The sequence below is a fragment of the Papio anubis genome, chromosome 18 (genome assembly GCF_008728515.1).
Source record: "Papio anubis isolate 15944 chromosome 18, Panubis1.0, whole genome shotgun sequence".
Lineage (NCBI taxonomy): Eukaryota > Metazoa > Chordata > Mammalia > Primates > Cercopithecidae > Papio > Papio anubis.
Window position 1 is genome coordinate 31,541,282 of NC_044993.1, and position 13,595 is coordinate 31,554,876.

A 13,595-nucleotide genomic window follows, 5' to 3' on the forward strand; every position below is an offset into this window, starting at 1 on the left:
CTACCTACCTATCATCTATCTGTCTTTTTTTTTTTTTTCTTTTTAAAGAAAAACCCTGGTTCTCACACACAGCCAGGGTTATGGGAGCATTCAGGAAATTTCAGAACACATGGCTTGACAGTGAGGGGGCACCTAAGCGCTGTGTGAAATTGGAGTGCACAAGAACCTCCCTGTGGCCAGAAAGGTGAGTATGGAAAGCCTTGGGGGAGCCTTAGGCATCAGGGATGGCCTTACTTTGTAGGCATTGAGGACCTGCAGAGTATTTCCAGATGAGAGCTTTAGCTGGGTCAGTTCTTGATTCCTTGCTTCAATTGTTTCGAGAAATTGAGCGTTCTCTATCTTCAACTGCTGAAAATCAACATCATGAAGGGCCTCACCCACCTCTTCTTTCTACAGCTCAGAAAGATGAAAGAAAAGATGATACGTCAGCTGTGATTCTGAATGTATGGCTCACATCTTGCAACTCTTGATAAGACTTTGGAGGTCAGTCATCATTCGGTCATTCAACAAACACATATTGGGCATCTGTTTGGTCCCAGGCATGGTGTTAGGCACTGGGAATAGAGATTTAAGTAAATACAACGTTCCCTGGCTCCAGGCAGTGCATATGAGGGTTTACAGACAAGCCATTGACTCAACAGTGTGGCGCAGTGGGATGTGTTGTTCGGGGGGAATGTGGGGGAGTAGGGGCAGAGGGCACACAGAAGTCGCTAAGCCAGGCCAGGGGAGGATGAAAGACTGAGTCATGCACAGAGGACATCCCACAGTGGGTGGTGCCTAACAGGGCCATGAAGGAAGAGAAAGAATCAGGCCATTTAAAAGTTGTTTTTAACATGAAAAACCCAGGACAAGCAGCCCATAGATTCCCCCTTCTTTGATCATCTGATATTTCTGCACTGCAGTGCCCGAGTGTATAAGGTTCCCTCCCTGTCCTTGCCCACCTTACCAGCCCTGCCAGGTCTATGCCACTTTATATCTGTGGCAGACAACAGACCGACTTGGGAACTGCTGTTCCTCACTCCCACACCTCACTCATGCTGTCTGTCCTATCTCCTGGGATTCATCTTCTTCCCCTTCCCAAAACAACACAACTTCCTTAAGCCCCAATACAACCATTCCTCCAGCTCCGATGCTCCCAACCTGTTTTCCACACCGGAGGGGGATCCCTCTCTCTGCTGAGCCCCTGGAAGCTTTAGCTCTGTGATCCTTGGTATGTAGCTTCTTTTTTTATTTTTCTTTTTTTCTGAGACGGAGTCTCGCTCTGTCACCCAGGCTGGAGTGCAGTGACGCAATCTCGGCTCACTGCAAGCTCCGCCTCTCAGGTTCACGCCATTCTCCTGCCTCAGCCTCCCTAGTAGCTGGAACTACAGGCGCCCACCACCATGTCCGGCTAATTTTTTTGTATTTTTAGTAGAGACAGGGTTTCACTGTGTTAGCCAGGATGGTCTCAATCTCCTGACCTCGTGATCCACCCACCTCGGCCTCCCAAAGTGCTAGGATTACAGGTGTGAGCCACCGCGCCCGGCCAGTCCTTGGTATATAGCTTCTGTGTACAATTACACATACACACCTTTTCTCACAACACTGCTGTCCACTAGTCTAGGAGCTCACAAGGGCAGGGCCCATGTCTGTGTTATCTCTGTGTAGCAGCAGCATTAAGATTAAAGATCATCCATCTACTCCCTATCTCCAGCTTAAAGCCCCTCTTCAAGATGCCCGTGCTTGCATGAACCTCCAAGTACCAGGAACTGATGATCTGCAGACAGCTCCACTGGGACCACTCACTGCAGAATTTTTTCTTGTACTGAACTCAAATCTCCTTCCCTGACACCTCTGTCCACAGACCCAGCTCTGCTCTCCCTTCCTGCTGCAACCCTGAGCACTTGGAGACATGGCTGTGGCCCTCCTGGGCCCTCTCTCCTCGGGCACATCAGTCCCAGGCTCTTGGATATGGTTTCTATTCCCGACATCTGGCTTGCTCTCCGATGTGAACTCTAGTTTGCCAATTCTTCCAAGGGTGACATGACACATGTAGGGGCCGCTCAGACACAGCAGAGAAAGTCTACCCCTTCCTTGTTCTGGGCACTGTGTTTCTATAAGTGCAGCCTACGCCATAGCATCACCACCAGCTGAGCTGACTTTATCAGGTACTCTGTGGCTAAGCCAACCTGTACCTGATCAGGTATTTTGGGGGATCAAAAGTGTAGGGTGTTACACTTGTCCTTCGTCACTTCATGCTGTTAAATCTGTCCCAGCTTGCTGAGGTCTTTCTGGATCCCAAGTCACTCAAGCAATAGTGCCCCAACGTGTTAATTCTCCTGCCCAGTTTTGTGTCCTTGTCAGTAGCCCCCTTTGATGAGCATGCCACCAGTGCCCAAATTCAAGTTAATAATAAAAATATTGAGCTAGGAAAGGACGGAACCATGTTTGCCTTACTGCCTTTCATCAGGAGCCATTAGGGTCAGCTGGTGGCGATGCTAGACACATCAAAGCACATATAACTGTGCCACCAGGCCATTTTCCCAGAAAGGGCCAACAAGTATGTCTTGAGGGTCTTTTAAATTCACACCAACTCTGTCTACAGAAAACCTCTGATTTGCCTGCACAGTCATCATATGAGTTTCCTATTGCTGCTGTAACAAATCACCACAAACCTGGTGGCTTTAATGCAAATTTATTATCTTATAGTTCTGGAGGTCAGGAGTCTGAAATGGGTTGGGAGGCTCAAATCAGGATCTCAGCAGGGCTGCATTTCTTCCCAAGGCTCTAGGGGAGAATCTGTTGTTTCCTTGTCATTTCCAGCTTCTAGAGGCTGTCTGCAGTCCTTGATTCCTGGCCCCTTCTCCCTAGCATGAAAGCTCATCACTCTGATCTCTGCTTCTGTTATCATAGCTTCTCCCACCCTCCTGCTTCCCACTGATAAGGAGAGAGATTATATAGGGCCCACCCAGGTAATTCAAAACCATCTCCCCATCTCAAGATCCTAAATTAATCACATCTGCAAAATCCTTTTTGCCATGTAAGTTAATGTATTTACAGATTCCAGGGATTAGGATATGGACATTTTGGGGTGGGGGTGGGAACCTTATTCAGCCTACCATGGTAACCTTAAAAAGAAACAGAGAGAGAGAGAAAGGACCACATACCTGCCTCAATTGTGAAAGCAGTTTTTTCCTCTGAACTTTGAGAGAAACATTTTTCAAACGTAATTTCTCCTTCATATTATCCTAAAACATAAAGGCATATTTTAATGCATTTAATCTATTTCTCTCCTTTTTCCCATTGGTTTGAAAAGTGGATGGTTCTGGGGCTGCAAACCAAAACTTGAGCCCTAACATTCTGTCACTTATTTTAGGTCCTTTTACTTCTACTTAAGCTGGGGCTGGTATGATATTTCATGACCAAGAAGCAGAGGACATTGGTTTTGCAACATGCAAATTTTACATTGCTTTCAAAATCAAGATTATTTGGGTGTATGCTACTGTAGGGGTCTTTCCTGACAAAATGATCTTATGATTTTTGGTCTTGTATTCCCATGGTAGTTTACATAATTTTTATTACTCTTAACATGTTAGGGTTAGTAACCCTACCTTGTCTCCAGGATCTAAAGCTTGACATATTGTAAAATCTCTGGAAATGAAGGTTACCCCCCAAATTCTCCTTTTTTCTCATAACAGCCCAAGGTCTATCTCCTGATAACAAAGGATCTCAAAGAGCTTTAGATTCACCTGTAATCCCAGCACTTTAGGAGGCCAAGGTGGGTGGACTGCTGGAGTCCAAGAGTTCAAGACCAGCCTGGGCAACACAGTGAGACCCCATCTCTATAACAATTTTTTAAAAGGTTTTTTTTAAAAATTTGAAGAAGAGATTTACCTGTCCTACTCCACAGTCATCTCTCTAGACAGGCTGGACCAGACCAGTCTCATACCTTTCTCAAGAAAAGATAACAGATCTTGAAACAAATAACAAAACAAAAAACAGAAATCAATCTGAGGTACTGTTAATATACATCCTGCCTGGCTGGTGTTAACCTTGATAAACATGCATTCATTCATTCATTCATTCATTCATTTATTTTTTCTGAGATGGAGTCTTGCTCTGTTGCCCAGGCTAGAGTGCAGTGGCGTGATCTTGGCTCACTGCAACCTCCGCTTCCCAGGTTCAAGCAATTATCCTGCCTCAGCCTCTCAAGCAGCTGGGATTACAGGTGCACACCACCTCACCCAGCTAATTTTTGTATTTTTGGTACAGATAGGGTTTCACCATGTTGGCCAGGCTGGTCCTCCAGCTCCGATGATCCGCCTGCCTCAGCCTCCCAAAGTGCTGGGATTACAGGCGTGAGCCACTGCGCCCAGCCATAAACATACATTTTAAAACACGCATATACACATACACTTTCAGGGATGCAAAGAAAATCTGCATATGTGGGCAACATTTATGGTAGACCAAATGGAGCTAGGCTGCTTCACATGGATGATTTCTATAACATCCCTGCAAGAATGTTTTTTCCCTTTTTAAGCTCCGTCTGCCAACTCACCCTCCGGCGGTTCGTGTCCTCTATGTATTTCATCACTTTCTGAGTGGCCAAAATACTCCCTTTCTTCTTGGATATGGCTTTTAGAATATCTTTTTCAAACTCATGCACTGCTCTCGCAACTTCATTCCATCGAATTTCAGCCTCCTCAATGATCGCCTGGGGGATCAGCACAAAGAGAGAAGAATGTTTCCAGCAATCTTCAAGGATGTGTCCTCTAAGAAAACCTAAGTTCTCAGGCCTCTTTGTGTCCCAAAATATGTTTCTTCTTAGTCTTAGGAACATATCCTTAAGATACAAACTTGACTATTCAATGTTATTAGTTAAAAGCATTCTTTGAAAAATAGAATCCATAAAAAGAGAGCAAACAAAAACAGATGTCAGGTATCTATCTTTTTTTTTTTTTTAAATGGAGTCTTGCTCTGTCGCCCAGGCTGGAGTGCAGTGGCACAATCTCGGCTCACTGCGACCTCCACCTCCCAGGTTCACGCCATTCTCCTGCCTCAGCCTCCCGAGTAGCTGGGACTATAGGTGCCTGCCACCACGCCCGGCTAAATTTTTGTATTTTTAGTGGAGATGGGGTTTCACCATGTTAGCCAGCATGGTCATGATCTCCTGACTTTGTGATCCGCCCGCCTTGGCCTCCCAAATTGCTGGGATTACAGGCGTAAGTTACCGCACCTGGCCTTTTTTTTTTTGAGAGAGTCTTGCTCTGTTGCCCAGGTTGGAGTGCAGTGACACAATCTCAACTCACTGCAACCTCTGCCTCCCGGGTTCAAGCAATTCTCCTACCTCGGCCTCCTGAGTAGCTGGGACTACAGGCACCCACTACCATGCGGGTGGTGTCTCTTAGCTAATTTTTGTATTTTTAGTAGAGAAGGGTTTCACCAAGTTGGCCAGGCTGGTCTTGAACTCCTGACCTCAGGTGATCCGCCCACCTCGGCCTCTCAAAGTGCTGGTACTACAGGCATGAGCCACCATGCCTGGCCAAGGTATCTATCTAAATATGTATTTCCATATTTGAGATTATTTATCCATTAAAAATATCTGTAAGGATATACATCAATACATGAACCATAGTTACATCTACAGAGATGGATTAGTGGGGAAATAAAGAGGCACTCTTATTATATTTCTGTTACTTTTAAAAAAAGACATTATACTTCCAAGCCTGAGTATTTGAGGGGGGAGAATGGAAAAAAATAAAGAAGATATTATAAAGTCAGGTATGGTGCCCGTAGTCCCAGCTGCTCAGGAGGCTGAGGCAAGAGGATTGCTGGAGGCCAGAAGTTTGAGGCTGTAGTGTGCCATGATCGTGACTGTGAATGGCCACTGCACCCCAGCCTGAGCAATGCAGTGAGGCCCCATCTCTTAAAAAAAAAAAAAAAAAAAGTTATAAAATGAATATATGTATTGACATAAAGAGATGTTGTTAAGTAAAAAATACAGTTTACAAAATAACATGATACTATTTTTTAGAAGAAATTCATATATGCGTAGAAAATTATCTAAACTGTAGGAGGTAAATGGAAAGTCAACAGAAATTACCTGTGAGTGGTAAATTGTGAATGTTTTCAAATGTTCTTTTAGCTTAACTGTATTTTTCAACATTCTACAACATAGATTGCCTGGAAATAAGAAAACACTTACACACACACACCTTACTATAAAAAATAAAATGGAATGGTATCTGTAGCCAGACTGCAAATCATCCTAGTTCAGACTTTTTTTCTGGGCACCAAGAAGCAAAAGCATTTTCACTGGCTGACCTCAGGCTCCAGCCTCTTCCCAGCCCCATCATCTCCACATGGTAGAACATCAATCCACCTGAAATGCTGCTTTCAACACGTTGCTCTCCTACTCAAGTATCCTCAGTGAGGTCCAGCTTTCTAAGACATCAAAGATAAACTCCTTGGCATGGCTCTCAAGAAATCATTGCCTTACTCAACCTGACTTCCTAAAGCAGCCTCCAAAGTAGCCTCTTCTCTAATCACACCAGCCTCCTCAATGTCATGAGCTCACCATGCTTGTGCCCACCTCCACTTCCTTGCCCATGTCATTCTCTTTACCTGGGGTGCCTTTCTTTCCCTGTACCTTAGACAGATATCATCATTCTTCAAGATCATGCCAAGTCCCTTTTAAGCCCTACCTCCTCAACACATTCTTTTTGACCACTCTAGCCCATACTGATCTCTGTCTCTGCACTTGATGCTTACATTGCACAACCTAGCAGGTCAGGATAATGCTACCACATCCCAACCTCCTTTAACTTGCTAGAATTCAACAATGCATGTTTGGAAAGAGAGATAACAGGGGTGGGAGAGTGGGATCAGTTGATGTATACAGATGGTTGCATCAATGAGAGAGACATGAGTCTACTGATCGGTCCCTCTTGAGACAAGTGTGATTCTGTGAATGCCCACATTTAGAAACAGAAAAATAGAAAACTTTAGAAATAGAACAGAAGTATCTATTTTTCATACAACATGGGTCTCAAATGCAAGCCAACAACGTCATCCTGTGGGCAACCGAATTAACAGTGATGTTTCTTCTCTGGAGGAAATTGACTGTATTGGACTCACTAAGAGACACTACTATATTAGTCTGTAACAGGGCATGAACCATGGGCACGTGTGCCGTATAGAAATGCTGACCTAGGGGCCGGGCGCGATGGCTCACGCCTGTAATTCCAGCACTTTGGGAGGCTGAGGCGGGTGGATCACGGGGTCAGGAGATCGAGACCATCCTGGCTAACATGGTGAAACCCTGTCTCTACTAAAAATACAAAAAAAAATTAGCCAGGCATGGTGGTGGGTGCCTGTAGTCCCAGCTACTTGGGAGGCTGAGGCAGGAGAATGTCATGAACCTGGGAGGTGGAGCTTGCAGTGAGCTGAGATTGCACCACTGCACTCTAGCCTGGGCGACTGAGCAAGACTCCGTCTCAAAAAAAAAAAAAAAAGAAAAAGAAGAAAAAAAAAGAAATGCTGACCTAGGGACTTTTCACTCAAGTCACTGACTGTGATGGTTAATATTAGGTGTCAACTTGACTGGATTCAGGGATGCCTAGATGGCTGGGAAAGTATTGTTTCTGGGTGTGTCTGTGAGGATGTTACCAGAAGAGACTGATATTTGAGTCTGTGGACAGGGAGGGGAAGATCCACCCTCAATGTGGGTGGGCACCATCCAGTTGGCTGCCAGAGCAGCTAGAGCAAAGCAGGTGGAAGAAGGTGGATAAGCTTGTGGACTGAGACTTCTGGCTCTCCCTCTTCTTCCCATGCCCGACAATTCCTTCCGCTCCTCCTGCCCTCGGGCATCAGACTCCAGGTTCTTTGCCTTTAGACCCTGGTACTTGTACCAGCGGCTTCCTGGGGGCTGAAGGGCCTTCGGGCACAGAGTAAAGATTGCACTGTTGGCTTCCCTGGTTTTGAAGCTTTCAGACTTGGACTGAGCCACTACCGGCTTCTCTCTTTTCCCAGCCTTCAGACAGCCGATCGATTGTGTGGGACTTTGCCTTGTAATCATGTGAGCCAATTCTCCCTAATTAACTCCCTTTCATATATACATGTATGCTCTTGGTTCTGTCCCTCTCGAGAACCCTAATACACTAACTTAAACCTCAAACCTGTTGTATTATTAAGAAATTACTGTAGGCCGGGCATGGTGGCTCACACCTGTAATCCCAGCACTTTGGGAGGCCAAGGCAGGAGGATCACGAGGTCAGGAGATCGAGATCATCCTGGCTAATAGATGAAACCTCTTCTCTACTAAAAATACAAACAAATTAGCCAGGCGTGGTGGCGGGTGCCTGTAGTCCCAGCTACTCAGGAGGCTGAGGCAGGAGAATGGCATAAACCCAGAAGGCAGAGCTTGCAGTGAGCCGAGATCACGCCACTGTACTCCAGCCTGGGCAATAGAGCAAGACTCCATCCCAAAAAAAAAAAAAAGAAAGAAATTATTGTAAAATTTTAAGAGCATTTAGGGTTATCGTGGTTATGTCTTCTAAAAGAATTCATATATTAAAGATATATACTGAACTATGTACAGAGATTCACTAGGATTCATGTCCTAGTAACCCAGCCAGATGAAGGGAAAGTTGATCAACCAAAAGAGGCCATATGTTGATGATCACTGCACCCAGGTGTTGAGTACATAGGGGTTTGTTGTGCTAGCCTCTCTACATTTGTGTATTTTTGAAATTTCCCATTAAAAAAAAGTTCAAAAATATGTCGTCCCCACAAGCAGGTGGTAAGTTCCTTGAAGATAGGCCCTGGATTCGCCTCATCCTACTTGTGTTTCTTCTAAAGCCCCAACAATCACATGAACCCACTCTAGATACCTCTTGATGGGGTGGAGGTGGGGAGCCTGGGCAGGACAGGCTGCGCCGGGAGGAAGGTGTACCTCGTGATGCTGCATGTCGCGTTCCGCATTTGCCCTCATGTGCCGTAAGTCATCCTTCGTGTCTTCCAGCTCCTTTTGTACCAGCTCAAGTTTTTGGTCGACAGTCAGGCCCACCCCACGGTCCACACCTGTCCGGGATTTGGATCTACGCCTGCCTCGAAACTGCAACCCAACAGAAACAAAGCCATTGTCAAAGAGGAATTAGTAATGAACCAGCCCAAGGTAGGCATCGAAATGATCCTTTGACCTGCTAGAAGTTCTCCAGAGTGACAGCCGGGGAGAATAAATTCACGGTAAAAGGATGCTGGATATTAGGCCTGAGCTGACATTTATTTCTCAAGTCATCGTAAGCCCCTGCACTAAATACTTCAAAGGCCTATGTTTGACAATGAAGTGAAAATAAATAAGGGTAAACATCTTGAGGTGGAAAGGCTGTGAACCTGCTATAGACTAACATTCAAGTCAAGGACAGGGGAAACTCAGAGGTACTTCCTGAGCTGAACACAGGAAAGAAACTGCATCCGTGGGGGACTGTGTTCAGCAAAACAGACAAACAAACATCTTGGACTTTCTATGCATTTAAGGCAAAGGTCAGAAGTGGGTGGTCCAGGGTACATATGGGTTTGCTTGGCCTTCAAAGGATAAGCCTCCACAGATAACCCCTTTGAGACAAGGGCCTGTGCCAGGCCTACTTTCCTCATTTAGGTGGCTGGCTGGGCCTTGTAAACAGTTGAGTCCCTTAATTTAAATGATTTTTTTTTTAAATTCTTTTGAGACAGAGTCTTGCTCTGTTGCCCAGGCTGGAGTGCAGCAGTGTGATCATAGCTCACTGCAGCCTCAAACTCCTGGGCTCAAGTAATCCTCCCACCTCAGCCTCCCAAGTAGCTAAAACTTCAGGTGCATGTCACTACATCTGGCTAATTTAAGAATTTTATTTTGTAAAGATGGGGTCTAGAAATATTGCCCAGGCAGGTCTCGAACTCCTGGTCTCATGTGATCCTCCCACCTTAGTCTCCCAAAGCGTTGGGATTACAGGCCTGAGCCACTGCACCTAGCCAAAAGAAATTCTTTCAAGTAAACTAAGATATGCTGGGAGAGTCAATCCACTATTAACTGAACCCAATTTCTTTCGTAGTCACTTGAAAGAGAAACCCTAGAGGGCAAAGAAAAATCAAAAGTAAAACAGGGAGAAGAAGGTCCCATGGTCAATTGGCCATAGAGGGCACACCAAAGGCAGATACACAAATGCCACTTGCATTTAAGGGGACAAACAATAAAAGAATGTTCTAGATCTCCATTGTGTACCTGTGCATAATCTGCTGCTGACATTTTAATTTCTGATAATCGTGAAGGTCGCTGATCCCTGGGCTCCAGTTTAGCGTAATATTTCTCAAACATCTCAGTCTCAGTTCTGAGAGCAGAGTTTACATAGCTGCAAGACAGGGTACCTGAGTAAGTTCTAGTAATAAGAGTTTAGCCAGGATGGTCTCGATCTCCTGACCTCGTGATCCGCCCGTCTCGGCCTCCCAAAGTGAAAAAAAAAAAAAAAGAAAAAAAAAAGAGTTTAAACCCCAAATAACTAGTGTTTAATAACTAGTGGACCTGCAAGACCCCTTAACCTCTTGGTGCCTTAGTTTCCTCACCTATAAAATGGGTATAAGAATAGAACTTTAGGGTTCTAATAAGGAAGACAAAGCCTCTGGGACAGTGCCTGACACATAGTAAGTGCTATATATTTGATATTTTTATTAATATGTTTAATGAGCCATAAAATTCAGAACACTAGTATTACATTGAAAATTGTCATAGGTTTCAAGTATCATTGAACCCATTTGGGAAATTATTTCTGAATTACTATATATTATATATATACATATTTTTTAAATTTGTTTAAGAGACAGGGTCTTACTCTGTTGCACTCACTGTAACCTTGAACTCTTGGGATCAAGCAATCCTCCTGCCTCAGCCTCCCAAGTAGCTAGGACTACAAGTGCACAACGCCATGCCTGGCTAATTTAAAAAAATTTTTGTAAAGGTGGTATCTTGCTATGTTATCAAGGCTAGGCGCCAACTCCTGGCCTAAAGTGATCCTCCCACCTTGGTTTCCCAAAGTGCTGAGATTACAGGCAATAATAGTCACTGTGCTCATCCTGAATTACTATAATATTGAAGTTACACACACCCACAATCTTCAGATGTTTCCTTTGGTTTATGTTTTTCAGTTCTTTTATTTCCAGCACCCAATAGATGAAAAGTATCAACCAGAAGTTTATCATAAACTGTGGAAAACTTTGAACAGAGGAAAAGAAAACATACCCAGTTTATCCTGTATATGCCAAGGTTATAACCTTTTTAACTTCTTAACTTCTCTTATGTGTGTATGTGTGTGTGTGTTACACACACATATATATGTATATATATATTTAAGAGAGAGAGAACAACTTTGATGTTTTCATGTGTTATTGATCTATTACATTGGCGCAAAAGTAACTGCAGTTTTTGCTATTACTTTTAATAATTCCTGTTTGGCTGAATTTTAAGACTAGTGGGGCCAGACGTGGTGGCTCACACCTGTAATCACAGCACTTTGGGAGGCCGAGGCAGGTGGATCACCTGAGGTCAGCAGTTCGAGATCAGCCTGATCAACATGGTGAAACCCCATCTCTACTAAAAGTACAAAAATTAGCTGGGTGTGGTGGCAGGAGCCTGTAATCCCAGCTATTCGGGGGCTGAGGCAGAAGAATCACTTGAACCCAGGAGGCAGGGGTTGCAGTGAGCCAAGATCATGCCATTGTACTCCAGCCTGGGCGACAGAGCAAGTGAGATTCCATATCAAAAACAAAACAAAACAAAACAAACTAGTGGAAAAGGCTGAATGGAAAACACAATCTATCAAACTAGCTTGCTTTTTCAGCATATATCATGCTCCAGGTGTGTGTAGTCTGTGGAGTCATACCTGAGTTTGAATCCCAGCACTACCACTAACTGTGTGAACCTAGGGAAGTGACTTAACCTCTGTGTCTTTGTTTCCTTACCCCCACCTCCTAGGGTTGCAGTGTCATCATATAAGATCATATATGTAAATGCATGGTACATAGAAACACTCAAAAATGAGAACTATTAGTAATAATACCTCAGTTCTGACCTAAAGTATTTGTAGCTGTGTAGAAGTAACATCTATTCAGCTGCTAGAGCTAGGATATTCTGTGCAAGACCAGCAAGTCGTACAACTAAACTACATCATGGAATCTTGATATCCAATTTACTTGCTATAGTAGTAGATATAAAGTAGACTGCAAAACTAAAATAAAATAAAATAAACGCAGACTATTGGGCCACTCATTCTTTACTATCCATCTCCATGCTTATATCCAGGTTCAGGCACACGTTGCCTCATACTAAAACCATCTCAGTAGCTAGGTTTCTATTCTGCTGCCGTGTTAGTTTTATCACAGATTTTTTTTTTTTTTTGAGACTTAGTCTCTCTCTGTCACCCAGGCTGGGGTGCAGTGGCACAATCTCGCTTCACTGCAACATCCGCCTCCCAAGTTCAAGTGATTCTCCTGCCTCAGCCTCCAGAGTAGCTGGGATTACAGGCACGCACCACCAAGCCTGGCTAATTTTTGTATCTTTAGTAGAGATGGGGTTTCACCATGTTGGCCAGGCTGGTCTCAAACTCCTGACCTCAAGTGATCCGCCCGCCTCGCCTCCTAAAGTGCTGAGATTACAGGCGTGAGCCACTGTGCCCGGCCTTATCATAGAATCTTAGCATCAGAAAAGGGCTTAGAAGTCACCTGGTCCAACTTGCCTCTGTAGAATTGTGGATCGGCTAAGCACACCGTCTGGCACGAGAGAGACTCATCCGGCTGAAACTCTCACTTTCCCAATTACCCTCTGGGCTTCCCACCACCGGCCCCACCCCCTCGCCCCACCACCCGGATCTAGCTCCACCAACAGCTTGTTGGTTCAGTGGTGGTGGAGACGCAGGAGCAGAGGCAAAGTCTCCCCAGTGCTCAGTGCGAGCTTGGATCTTCTCCATGCTAGTCCCCAGGTCCGAGGCCGCCCCGGGAGGAGGGCCCAGGAGGAAGAGGGGCGGCCCCCAGGCGCGGGCCGCGGTACCTGAGCTCCTCCACCAGCCCGCACAGCTGGATAACAGGTAGCTCCTGCTCCGACCCTTCATGGGAGTCGGAGAGGACGCTCTCGATCTCATCATCAGTCATCACTCTACCGAAGTGGTCCCTGCCAATGCCGTGTGCCCAGGAGCTCCAGGTGCCGGCGGCCACACGTCACTCCGGCTGCGACGCGGCGATGCGGCGGCGCGTTACCCGGGCGACCAGACGCGAGGAAAGGGGTGGGGCTTCCGGTGGCCCCTCCCCGCCCTGCCCAGCCTGTCTCCGTGCGGACCCAGCCAGTTTGCTGGCATTGACCGCACGCCTAAGTGCGTTCAGTTTCACTTCTTTAACAATAACTCTTAAATTGATAGTAATAATAGCAGCTGCTGTTTCTCAGCACTTACTGTGTCCTTGGCATCGTGTTTAGCATAGTTTTTGAAAAACCTTCGCCACAACTTTATAATGGTATCTTTCACTCTCTCCATTCTCCCAATAAAGAAACTGGGGCCCAGAAAATTAACACGATTTATCAGTGTCCTTTTTCCCCTGTC

At 45.3% G+C, this 13,595-nt stretch overlaps 1 protein-coding gene across 2 annotated transcripts in view; it reads right to left on the reverse strand.

Annotated features, from left to right (window-relative positions):
* The window catches only part of CCDC113 (coiled-coil domain containing 113), a 30,456-nt gene extending 17,219 nt beyond the window's left edge, over positions 1-13,237 (reverse strand). Inside the window, exons 1-6 of one of the 2 annotated variants that reach the window (XM_009196567.3) lie at positions 13,052-13,237; positions 10,238-10,364; positions 8,933-9,094; positions 4,538-4,693; positions 3,147-3,227; positions 235-390 (exon numbers count right to left, since the gene is read on the reverse strand). In XM_009196567.3, the coding sequence (XP_009194831.1) occupies positions 235-390; positions 3,147-3,227; positions 4,538-4,693; positions 8,933-9,094; positions 10,238-10,364; positions 13,052-13,152 (783 nt within the window). In that variant the 5' untranslated portion in view covers positions 13,153-13,237. The remainder of the gene's footprint in view (positions 1-234; positions 391-3,146; positions 3,228-4,537; positions 4,694-8,932; positions 9,095-10,237; positions 10,365-13,051) is intronic. The other variant, XM_003916966.4, reaches the window with a different exon arrangement.
* Between the last annotated feature and the right edge of the window lie 358 nt (positions 13,238-13,595).